General features: G+C 37.2%; 1 protein-coding gene across 1 annotated transcript in view; it reads right to left on the bottom strand.

Moving 5' to 3' along the window:
- LOC128546987 (uncharacterized) overlaps positions 1-12,943 on the bottom strand; it is a 155,239-nt gene that overhangs the window by 91,501 nt on the left and 50,795 nt on the right. Inside the window, exons 4-5 of the mRNA XM_053518460.1 lie at positions 12,790-12,829; positions 9,564-9,785 (exon numbers count right to left, since the gene is read on the bottom strand). Coding sequence (XP_053374435.1) covers positions 9,564-9,785; positions 12,790-12,829 — 262 coding nt within the window. The remainder of the gene's footprint in view (positions 1-9,563; positions 9,786-12,789; positions 12,830-12,943) is intronic.

Genomic DNA, 12,943 nt, shown 5'->3' with positions numbered 1-12,943 from the left:
GACCTTAGACTTAGGGACCTGGTTCTTGCGCATGACACTCTGTCTCATGATGATGAACAATTGTGCCAACTTTCATCAAAATCCCTCCATGCATGAAGAAGATATGCTCCGGACAAAGTCATTCTTGAATTTGACCTTTGACCTCTAAGTGTGACCTTGACCTTAGACCTAGGGACCTGGTTTTTGTGCATGACACTCCGTCTCATGATGGTGAACAACTGTGCCAAGTTTCATCAAAATCCCTTCAGGCATGTAGAAGATATGCTCCGGACAAAGTCTGTGGACGCCGCCCGCCCGCCCGCCAGGGGCGTTCCCATAATATGAAATTATTTCAAAATCGTATCAGCCGTTTAAGAGCAGATGTCAATTGAAGATTTTTCTATTTTTAGCTCTGGCAGCCCATATGTGCAACCAAGCAAAACCATTTGAACAATTTTGGAAGAGGACCAAAAAGGAATATCCAGACCAAGTTTCATCAACTTCCACCAAATGGTTTCAGAGGAGACGTTGTTTAAAGGAAAGTGTGAAAACGGACGCCAGACGAAGAACGATCAAAATAGCTCACCCCAAGCTCTTCGTGCTCTGGTAAGCTTAAAAGTAAGCAAGGCAGAGTTATGGTTCATGTACACTGCACTCCCACAAAACACTTTTTTGAATGTGTCAACAAAAAGTTCAACAAATTCCCTCTTGATAGTTTTGGAATTATTCTCCAGACCAATGTGTTAAAAAGTAAATTTAACAAGAGTTGTTTGAAAAACACATATGTCCCCCTGATAGTCTTAGATATTAAATGACCTTGACCTTTTACCCAGGTTCATGAGTGATAGGGGTCATCTACTAAAGGAGACCAACCATCCTATAAAATTTGAAGTATGTAGGTCAAACAGACCTTAAGGTATTGAATTAAAATGGATTTCACCCTAAGTGACCTTGACCTTTGACCCGGAAATTATTAAGAGTCATCTTCTTAAGGAGACTGGGTAAATCAGTTTTCCTGATATTAATCTATAAATGATTGAATGCTTAGTGACCTAGACTTTTGACCCAGTGACTAGAAATTGATAAAGGTCATCTACTAAAAGAGACCAATCAACCTATGAAATTTGAAGTATGTAGGCCAAACAGATCTTCAGATATTGCTTTAAAATGGATTTGACCATAACTGACCTTGATCTTTGACCTCATGACCCGGAAGTTATTAGGAGACTAAACATCTAATAAAATATGAAGGCTCAAGGTCAAATAGTTCTCAAGATAATAATCAGAAATGGATTTAACCAATTAGGACCTTGTGACCTTGACCTTTGACCAAGTTACCCCAAAAATCAACATGGGTCATCTACTGGTCATGATCAACCTCCCTATTAAGTTTTGTGATCCTAGGCCTAAGCCTTCTCAAGTTATACTGATCTCAAAATTAATTGGGGTCATCTGCTGGTCAAGATCAACCTCCCTATCATGTTTCAGGATCCTAGGCCTAAGCGTTCTCAAGTTATCGTCCAAAAACCGTTCAACAGTTCCGGGTCACTGTGAACTTGACCATTAACCTACTAATCTCAAAATCAACATGGGTCATCTACTGGTCACGACTAACCTCCCTATCAATTTTCGTGATCCTAGGCCTAGGCGTTCTCAAGATATCGTCCGGTATCCGTTTAACTGTTCCAGGGTCACTGTGACCTTGACCTTTGATATCAAAATCAATAGGGGTCACCTGCTGGTCATGACATATCAACTTTCATGATCCTAGGCCCAAGCGTTCTTAAGTTATCATCCAGAAACTGCTTGGTCTACAGATCGACAGACCGACTGACCGACATCTGCAAAACAAAATACCCCTCCTCCTTCGAAGGGGGGCATAATAAAAGAGAGATAATTTAAAATATAGAAAGGTAGTATTATGATTCAAAGTGCTTTCCTCTATTGTCCTCTATCTTTTTAAACTTGAATAAATTCCCTTTGGTGGTTCTTGTACACTGCTCTCAATGACCTTTGTTACTGTCATGATTTAAAACAAGAGGACCATGATGGTCCTGAATCGCTCACCTCTTCCCACATGATCCAGTTTTGAGTATGACGTCGTTTTTTCTATTATTTGACATAGTGACCTAGTTTTTGAGCTCATGTGACCCAGTTTTGAACTTCACCTAGATATTATCAAGATAAAAATTCAGACCAACTTTCATGAAGATCCATTGAAAAATATGGTCTCTAGAGAGGTCACAAGGTTTTTCTATTATTTGACCTATTGACCTAATTTTTTAAGGCACGTGACCCAGTTTCGAACTTGACCTAGATATCATCAAGGTGAACATTCTGACCAATTTTCATGAAGATCCATTCAAGGGTATGGCCTCTAGAGAGGTCACAAGGTTTTTCTATTTCAAGACCTACTGACCTAGTTTTTGATCACAGTTGACCCAGTTTCAAACTTGACCTAGATATCATCAAGATAAACATTCAGACCAACTTTCATACAGATCCCATGAAAAATATGGCCTCTAGAGAGATCACAACGTTTTTTCATTCTTTGACCTACTGACCTACTTTTTCATGGCACGTGACCCACTTTCGAACTTGAACTAGATATCATCAAGATGAACATTCTGACCAATTTTTATGGAGATCCATTCACAAGTATGGCCTCTAGAGAGGTCACAAGGTTTTTCTATTTTTAGACCTACTGACCTAGTTTTTGACTGCACATGACCCTGTTTCGAACTTGACCTAGATATCATCAAGATGAACATTCAGACCAATTTTCATACAGATCCCATGAAAAATATGGCCTTTAGAGAGGTCACAAGGTTTTTCTATTATTTGACCTACTGACCTAGTTTTTGGCGGCACATGACCCACTTTCGAACTTGACCTAGAGATCATCAAGATGAACATTCAGACCAACTTTCATACAGATCCCATGAAAATTATGGCCTCTAGAGAGGTCACAAGGTTTTTCTACTATTTGACCTACTGACCTAGTTTTTGACCGCACGTGACCCAGTTTCGAACTTGACCTAGATATCATCAAGATGAACATTCAGACCAACTTTCATACAGATCCCATGAAAAATATGGCCTTTAGAGAGGTCACAAGGTTTTTCTATTATTTGACCTACTGACCTAGTTTTTGAAGGCACGTGACCCAGTTTCAAACTTGACCTAGATATCATCAAGTTGAACGTTCTGACCAATTTTCATGAAGATCTTGTGAAATATATGGCCTCTAGAAAGGTCACAAGGTTTTTCTATTTTTAGACCTACTGACCTAGTTTTTGACCGCACGTGACCCAGTTTCGAACTTGACCTAGATATCATCAAGATGAACATTCAGACCAGCTTTCATACAGATCCCATGAAAAATATGGCCTTTAGAGAGGTCACAAGGTTTTTCTATTATTTGACCTACTGACCTAGTTTTTGATGGCACGTGACCCAGTTTCCAACTTGACCTAGATATCATCAAGGTGAATGTTCTGACCAACTTTCATGAAGATCTTGTGAAATATATGGCCTCTAGAGAGGTCACAAGGTTTTTCTATTTTTAGACCTACTGACCTAGTTTTTGACCGCACGTGACCCAGTTTCGAACTTGACCTAGATATCATCAAGATGAACATTCTGACCAATTTTCATGAAGATCCATTGAAAATTATGGCCTCTAGAGAGGTCACAAGGTTTTTCTATTTTTAGACCTACTGACCTAGTTTTTGATGGCACGTGACCCAGTTTCGAACCTGACCTAGATATCATCAAGGTGAACATTCTGACCAACTTTCATAAAGATCCCATGAAAAATGTGACCTCTAGAGTGGTCACAAGCAAAAGTTTACGGACGGACGGACGCACGGACGGACGACGGACACCGTGCGATCACAAAAGCTCACCTTGTCACTTTGTGACAGGTGAGCTAAAAAAATCCCTTATATTTCAAATTAATAAACTTTTAGCGTGAACATGTGTATGATAGTTCATGTACGGGCATTTACTAGTATGAGAAATGTATTTGATTCCTAATTAGAATACTGTGATTGCCACAAACGCATGTAAATACTCAAAGACCTTGAACATTTACTATTGATATTAACCTGTAATTGCATTCCTGTTACTTATTATGTTAAAATCCTACTTGTGCATATAATGTATTTTGCTTGCACTTTGCATTGCATTTATATGTATGCATCGATGCACTATCAATGTCTGAATTGACTCTTACGTCAAACAATTCCTGAAATGTATAATGGAAATCAAAATTCAAACTACGCTAATAATATAAATTAGAACATTCAGAAGGGGGCCATTTCAAGTGCACACTAATAAAATCCATTTCTATACATACAGTTGCATTATCTGTACTAGTAATATCACACATACACAACTTCTGGCTGGGAACCAGTAGCCAGAAAAAAATCCATGTATTACATTCATTATGTTCTTAGATACTATTGGACATAAATGAAACTCATACTGCATAAAATTCAGTGCCTTCTCCTGCCAAGAATATAACCAGTACCACCTAGTGACGTACAATATAAGTTTCGTAGGGGCTAGAATACGGTCAAACAAGAGCTCCGCCAAGCAGGGCAATATACGCCCAAAGAGTTATATCAGAGGAAGACAGTAGCAAAACTTAAAGAACTAGAATGTTAAGCCCAAAGGGCAACAATGTCCAAAGTCCATTATTTGTTGACATACTGAATGACTCAAACATTTCGGCCAACTAAAACAAGTTTCATTTCAACATCTTGACCCAAACTAAAGTTATTTAACAGAGAAATGATCATCCACACAAAACAAATAATTCAAAGTCCACAAAAAAATCTTTACCATGTAGAGATAGGTCAAAATACACCTAAAAATTTTATGCAACATCCATCTTATACCACAGGAAAATGGTGTTGGTTTTTCCATAAATTGTAAGTCCACAGAAAAGCGATTTTCAAAATAAAAGATACCTTAATTTTTTAGTTATGCTTTGGACACGAAATATGAAGGGCAGATCTGACCATTCTGTGACCTTGACCTTTGACCTACCAACCTGGTTCATGCACACTGTGCATCCTCTCATCACCACCTACCTACATCCCAAACTTGAAGTTAATACCTTGAATGATTAATAAGTAATGCACTAGTAACGAAATATGACAGACAGATTGAACTTTGAGCTCAATTTGTGACCTTAACTGTTGACCTACAGAGCTGGTTCCATGCTCTGCACATGGTATCATCGCCATCTACCTATACACCAAGTTTTAAGTCAATACCTTTAATGGTTATAAAGTTATGCTCGACACGAATTATGACGGACGGACAGATGGACAGACTGATGCATGTGCCTTCACATAATACATCTGTTTTTTTCAAAACAGGCATATAAAAAGGTAGCAATTTTCTCCTTACCTGAATTTTAGCCAGTGGCCAGACAAATATTTTGACAATGATAAACTGGCATTTTGAAATAAAAAGAAGTACAAAATGTAAATAAAATATTTCTGTTTAATTTTCCAAACAATGCGTACTAAAGATAACCTTACTGTCAAAAGCAGATATGAAAGGCAACTTGTAACAACTAGAATATTGTCTTGGCACAAATTCTTGATAATTCAAATAAATTTAGAACAAGAGATCACAGAGTGATCTTGGCACCCACCAATGTACCATTTTTGAGTGTTCCAAATTTCAAGACTTATTGACTAGGTCAAGGTCAAATTTCATTTCCGTACACAACACTGTGCATGTGGTACAAATTTGAAAGCTGTAGCTTGAGAAACGTGAAAGTAGGTCACTTAAGATCAAATTCAAGGACAAAGTTCTTACACAAAACTATGCATGTGCATCAAGTTTGAAGGCTGTAGTTTGAGAAATTTGAAAGTAGGCCACTAGGTCAATCTTAAGGTCAAAGTTCATTTCGGTACACAAAACAATGCAACTGGTCCAAATTTGAAGGTTGTAGCTTGAGAAATGTGAAAGTAGGTCACTAGGTCAAAGTCAAGGTCAAATTTCACTTCAGAACACAAATCTATGCATGTGGTCTAAATTTAAAGCCTGTACCTTCAAAAATGTGAAAGTAGGTCACTAGGTCAATGTCGAAGTCAAAGTTTGTTTTGGTACACAATCCTATGCATGTGGTCTAAATTTGAAGCCTGTAGCTACAGGAATGTGAAAGTAGGTCACTAGGTCAATCTTAAGGTCAAAGTTCATTTCGGTACACAAAACTATGCAAGTGGTCCAAATTTGAAGGAAGTAGCTTGAGAAATGTGAAAGTAGGTCACTAGGTCAAAATCAAGGTCAAATTTTATTTCGGAACACTGAACTATGCATGTGGTCCAAATTTGAAGCCTGTACCTTCAAAAATGTGAAAGTAGGTCACTAGGTCAATGTCAAGGTCAAAGTTTTTTTCGGTGCACAAAACTATGCATGTGGTCCATATTTGAAGGCTGTAGCTACAGAAATGTGAAAGTAGGTCACTAGGTCAAAAACAAGGTCAACTCATGTCAAGGTTCATCTTGCCACTCCAAACCATACATGTGGTCCAAATTTGAATGTTGTAGGTTATTGACAAAAAGATTTTAAAAGCTTTTTCCTATATAAGTCTATAGAAACCATGTGACCCCCGGGGTGCAGCCATATTTGACCCTAGGGGGATAATTTGAACAATCTTAGTAGAAGACCACTAGATGATGTCACATACAAAATATCAAAGCCCTAGGCCCTGTGGTTTTGGACAAGAGGTTTTTCGTAGTTTTTCCCTATATAAGTCTATATAAACCATGTGATCCCCAGGCCGGGGCCATACTTGACCCTAGGGAAATAATCTGAACAATCTTGGTAGAGGACCACTAGTTGATGCTTCATACCAAATATCAAAGCCCTCGGTTCTGTTGTTTCGAACAAGAATATTTTTAAAGTTTTTCCCTATATAAATCTATGTAAATTATGAAAATAAACAAAGGGCCATAACTCACTCAAAAATTGTTGAACCAGTCTGATATACAGGGGAACATAACTAGGGTACCAATACATCATTCTGACAAAGTTTGGTCAAAATCCCCCTAGTAGTTTCTGAGGAGATGCAATAACGAGAAATTGTTAACAGAAGGGCGGACGGACGGACGGATGGACGACGGATGATCTGATGATGGTGGGCTAATAAAAACAGCATAAATATCAAGAAACCTGCATTTTATTTGATTAATACTGTGATATTAAAAGGAACCCATGTCATCAGCACAAATGGAATTTACTGTTTAGTTCTTTTTTACCCACTTGTTACCTCAACAAATTAAAACAAGCAGGCCATGATGGCCCTACATCACTCACCTGAGTTTAGTTCCTTGCTTGAACTATTAAAAGTTCCAACTAAACGTAACCTATAGTGTGTTTATATAGTTTTTCCTCGATCTGATCATGTGACCTAGTTTTTTATTCCAGATGCCTTGGTTTCAAACTTGACTTAAAAATCACCAAGACAAAAATTCTAACAAGTTCTTATGATAACTGGGATTAAAATGTGGCGTCTAGAGTGTTCACAAGATTTTTCACTGCTTTGATCTGGTGACCTAGTTTTTGATCCCAGATACCCACTTTCAAACTCAACTTCAAAATCACCAAGACAAACACTCTAACAAGTTTTCATGATAATTGGACATAAAATGTGGCTTCTAAAGTGTACACAAGGTTTTTCTTTGATTTGACAGGGTGACCTAGTTTTTTATGCCAGACGATCCAGTTTCAAACTCGACCAAAAAATCATCAAGACAAACATTATGACCAAGTTTAATGATGACTGAACTTAAAATGTAGCCTCTAGAGTATTCACAGGGTTTTATCATCAAGACAATTATTGTAACATTAGTTCTCTTGATAATTGGACTTAAAATGTGGCTTCTATAGTGTACACAATATTTTTCTTTGATTTAATTGGGTGACCTAGATTTTGACCCTAGAATACCCAGCTTTGAACTTGACCGAGAAATTATCAAAGGACACATTATTACACGTTTTCACAACAATTGGACTTAAAACGTGACCACTAGTGTGTTCACAAGGTTTTTCTTTGATTTGAGTGACCTACCTTTTGACCCCAGATGACCCAGTTTGGAACTTGACCTAGGTCATGAAGACAAACATTATGACCAATTCTCAAGAGTTCCAGTTTGGAACTTGACCGAGATATCATCAAGACAAACATTCTATTTCCCTTGACAATTGGACTCAAAATGTGGCTTTTAGTGTGTTCACAAGGTTTTCCTTTGATTTGACCGTGAGATTTAGTTTTTTTACCCCAGATGACCCAGTTTCGAACCCATCCAAGAAATCATCAAGGCAAACATTAAGACCAAGTTTCATGACAACGGACTTAAAATGATACCTCTAGGGTGTTCACAAGGTTTTCTATGATTTGACCTGGTGACCTAGTTTTTTACCCTAGATGACCCAGTCTTGAGCTCTACTGAGAAATTATCAATGGAAATATTATGACATGTTTTAACAATTGGACTTAAAATGTGACCTCAAGCGTATTTTCTTTGATTTGAGAAGGTGACCTTGTTTTTGATCCCAGATGACCCAGTTTAGACCTCGACCGAAATATCATCAAGACAAACATTCTTACAAGTTCCCATGATAATTGGACTTAAAATGTGGCTTTTAGTGTGTTCACAAGGTTTTCCTTTGATTTGACCAGGTGACCTAGTTTTTCACCCCAGATGACCCAGATTCGAATTTGGCCTAGAGATAACCAAGACAAATATTCTAACCAAGTTTCATGAAGATACAATAGATAATGTGGCCTCTAAAGTGTTCACAAGGTAAAATGTTGACGACAGAAGTCAGACAAATGTTGATGACAATAGCTTACCTTTGAGCACTTCGTGTTTTTTTTACACAGACACAAAGACCAAACATTCGAATGATGAAAAATGTTGAAATAGTGGTAATTACATGTGTCTGGAAACAATTATGGTTATATAGTAGTAATACCGTCAAAAAATATGCTTCCGTGGTGTAGTCGAAAGAAGTCCCTAACCAATAGATCCTAATTTTTCCATTTTTCACAAATTTACGTGTAAACCGGGGGCCAAATGGGCATGATTTCACTTGTTGAATGAATTTTACATAAAATAAGACACTTTTCAAGCTAATATTCGCAGGTTTTCGAGTTGTTTACTTGAAAACGAAAGTAAGGTGTTTATTCTGTGGACCGCTTTCTGAAATGTGGCAATATGAGGTACCTGACTTCAGTTGACTTGCATTTCACTGCATACTATTCAAAACCCCTTTTTATTTTCATTTTCTTGAAGCAAATGTATGGATATCTAGTGGAAAATAGGTCTACGACGGAGTGAAAACCTAGAAACTGTATCAAAACTGTTCTGAAGTAGTGGAATTTTATATGAAACAAAGAACAATTTCTTTTATTGGTATATAGCCTATAAAGGTACTTCAAGTCTTTCGCCAAAAAGCAGGGCCATAATAAAGCCTTTTCTTATACCCTTTTTTCAATGCTCAATACTCTCAGTCAAACAAATGGAGATGAAAACACAAAGGAACTATAAGATTACCAGTTGCTCCAGGCAGACTGTCATAATTTGATGAAGATGATGATAATGTTGATGGCATTTGTGTTTTAGACCTCACTAGTTGATTATCTTTCAGATCAGGTCTGTTTTGAGGACTTCTCTCTGGTGACTGGCCATCTTTCCTGTCTTGTGACCACTGATTATCAGATGGTGTATTACTGGATGGCTGCCCAGCTAAGGCATCCCGTGATGAAGCAATATTTCCTTCAGAAAAAGACAAATTTCATTTAAAACTTTTTATTTCTACAGTGACTACCACCAAGAAGAGTAAGATGTGTTTGTGGTAAAGAAATAATAGGATGTGCATGTATAATAAAAAGATACATATATGGCAAAGTATTCAAAAGTAAATACATTTGGTCAACAAGAGCTGTCTGTAAGACAGCCAATGCTCGACTATTCGAATTATTGTCTCAGAAGCAGGAAAATATTACTAAAAATGTTAAAATATCTATAGAGTTTCAATCCATTATCTGCATTAGTTTGGAGTTCAAAAGGGGACATAACTTGACCAAAATGCAGGTCAGAGTTATGGGACTTGATGCAATCAACTAGTTTTATAACCCTGAAGGCACATGTGAAGTTTCAATTTAATATCTGCATTTGTTCTGCAGATAGTAACTTGCACGCAAAACTTTAACCAGAATTGTCTAAGTCCAAAAGGGGGCATAATTTGCTCAAAATACATGTCAGAGTTATGGGACTTGACCCAGTGAGGTTGGTAATGGACCTAGAAAAAGAAAAAAATAGTTTCTTTCAAAGCTATATGCCTTTAAATGATAACCATATGTACTTGCATGCAAAACAAGGTGTGACGCCAGGGTGAGCAGAATAGCTAGACTATTCTTCGAACAGTCAAGCTAAAAATGTATTGTCTCAAATTCTAACAATACTGTATTCAATAAAATCAATCAACAAAGTAAAACACACATAAATGCTGTAACAGCCTGTCCGACTGGCTGCCACCTTGATCTTCAATACCCTAATGACACAACAAGAGTTGTCAGCAGACTATAAGATGAAAGTTAAAAAAATGCACTCTTAAAGGGTGATTATTTTTGAGTTTGGAACTTTTGGTGGACCCTGAAAGCCCTGCATTGCTCACATGACCTAGGTATTATCCAAAACAAGAGGGTCATGATGACCCTTTATCACTCACCTGTTAAACTTGGCCTTGCAATTATCAAGATAAACATTCTGGCCAAGTTTCATGAAGATAGGGTCATAAATGTGGCCTCTACAGTATTAATAAGCTTTTCCTTTGATTTGAATTGCGACCTACTTTTTGACCCCACATGATCCAGTTTCAAATTTGGCCTAGGAATTATCAAGATAAACATTCTTACCATGTTTCATGAAGATAGGGTCAAAAATATGGCCTCTAGAGTGTTAACAAGCTTTCCCTGTGACTTGAGCGGGTGACCTAGTTTTTGACCCCACATAACCCAGATTTGAACTTGGCCTAGGAATCATCAAGACAAACATTCTGACCAAGTTTCATAAAGATAGGATCATAAATGTGGCATCTAGGGTGTTAACAAGCTTTTCCTTTGATTTGACCTGGTGACCTAGTTTTTGACCCCACATAATGCAGTTTCTAATCTGACAAATTTTGACTCTTTCAGGGGTCAATCAGGGGCTGTAACTCTGGCACCTATGACTTGATCTGATGAATTCATCATGGAATCAAAGATATACTGTTGTTAAAGATATTTTGCAAGTTTGTATCAAATCAAACCATAAATGAAGTCTCTATATGGCTGCAAAAGCCAAAATGCAAATTTTGGCCGATTAAGGAGCCATAACTCTGGAACTCATGATGGGATCTGGCCAGTTTTCGAAAGGAACCGAGATACTATGCCAATACAAGTTGTGTGCAAGTTTGATTCAAATCCATTGCAAAATATGGCCTCTATTGTGTTCACATGCCAAAAAAACAAATTTTGGCCCTTTAAGGGACCATAACTCTGGAACCCATAAAGGGATCTGGCCAGTATTCGAAAGGAACAGATATATTATGCCAATACAAGTTGTGTGCAAGTTTGATTAAAATTGATTGCAAAATGTGGTCTCTATCGTGTTCATAAGCCAAAATAGCAAATTTTTGCCCTTTAAAGGGCCATAACTCTGGAACCCATGATGGGATCTGGCCAGACTTCAAAAGGAACTGAGATACTGTGTCAATACAAGTTGTGTGCAAGTTTGATTAAAATTGATTGCAAAATGTGGTTTCTATCGTGTTCACAAGAAATTCTGAATGGACGGACAAAATGCGATCAAAAAGCTCACCCTACGTGACAGGTGAGCTAATAAACTAGTATCTAGTTTGGCCTTGAATTAATATAAAGATAAACAGTTTTACTATGTTTTATGTAAATCAGGTAGATAGTTATCCAAGTTTTTCAATGATTTGACCAAGTGACATAGGTTTTGACCCGAGTTAAACCAGTTTTGAACTTTATCTAAAATTCATACATAAAAACAGATATATGATATTAATATGTTTTCTCTAAGATTTGACCTAGGGCAAAAATTGAAACTAAGATTTGGTATTAAAATTTAACACAGCAAATTCTGTAATTTATTAGAAATTGAGTGAATAGGAATTCACTTGAATAAAAATGTTTCTCTCTCTTGAGTCGGGGGCTATATTTCTTGGGCCTGGGGCTAAAATCTTGGGTCCTTATGTAAACTACTCTTAATTTAAATTTAGGCCCGAGATATCAGCTTGCTGAGAATCAATAACAAAGTGTCTACATACAAGACCGATGCCAGGGGTATTGCTTAAGCTCATGTGACTTACGTCATAGCAAGCTAAAAGAATTGGGGTTACTGACCAAACATGCAATGCACATAAACTATGAAGTCTGACTGCAATTGGCTGCTGAATAGATTGTTATAGATAAGAATTTCAAAGCATTTTTGTCTGACAATCACTGTGGCCTTAATATTTGACCAACTGACCCAATAATCAATACAGGTATAAAGCTTAAATATAAAGACTTTACCAAATTTTCTTAACCAGTGTACCAGTACATAAATGAGACAGACTTATGAAACCTGCTCTGTGAGGACATTTTATGACTTTTGTAATGTTTGAATAGTACTTAAGAAACCTGTTTTAATACATGCAATACTTTTTTGTGTATCTTGTCCAGAAACCAACACTAGTTTAACAGCAGAACCATATAGTTTAACCTCTACTTACCTGTGGAAGAAGCATGATCAATTCCAACATCATCAGGATCCTGTTAATGTACAAACAAGTGAAAGAAGTATTGCCATGCAATACAAAGTCCCCTACAGGAACCTGGCACCTAATTTTCTCTAATGCAGTATATAACATAATGAATTGATATCTG

The sequence above is a fragment of the Mercenaria mercenaria genome, chromosome 11, assembly GCF_021730395.1.
Source record: "Mercenaria mercenaria strain notata chromosome 11, MADL_Memer_1, whole genome shotgun sequence".
Classification (NCBI taxonomy): domain Eukaryota; kingdom Metazoa; phylum Mollusca; class Bivalvia; order Venerida; family Veneridae; genus Mercenaria; species Mercenaria mercenaria.
Note: the sequence above shows the minus strand (reverse complement) of the source record. Positions and strands in the feature narration are given on the sequence as shown.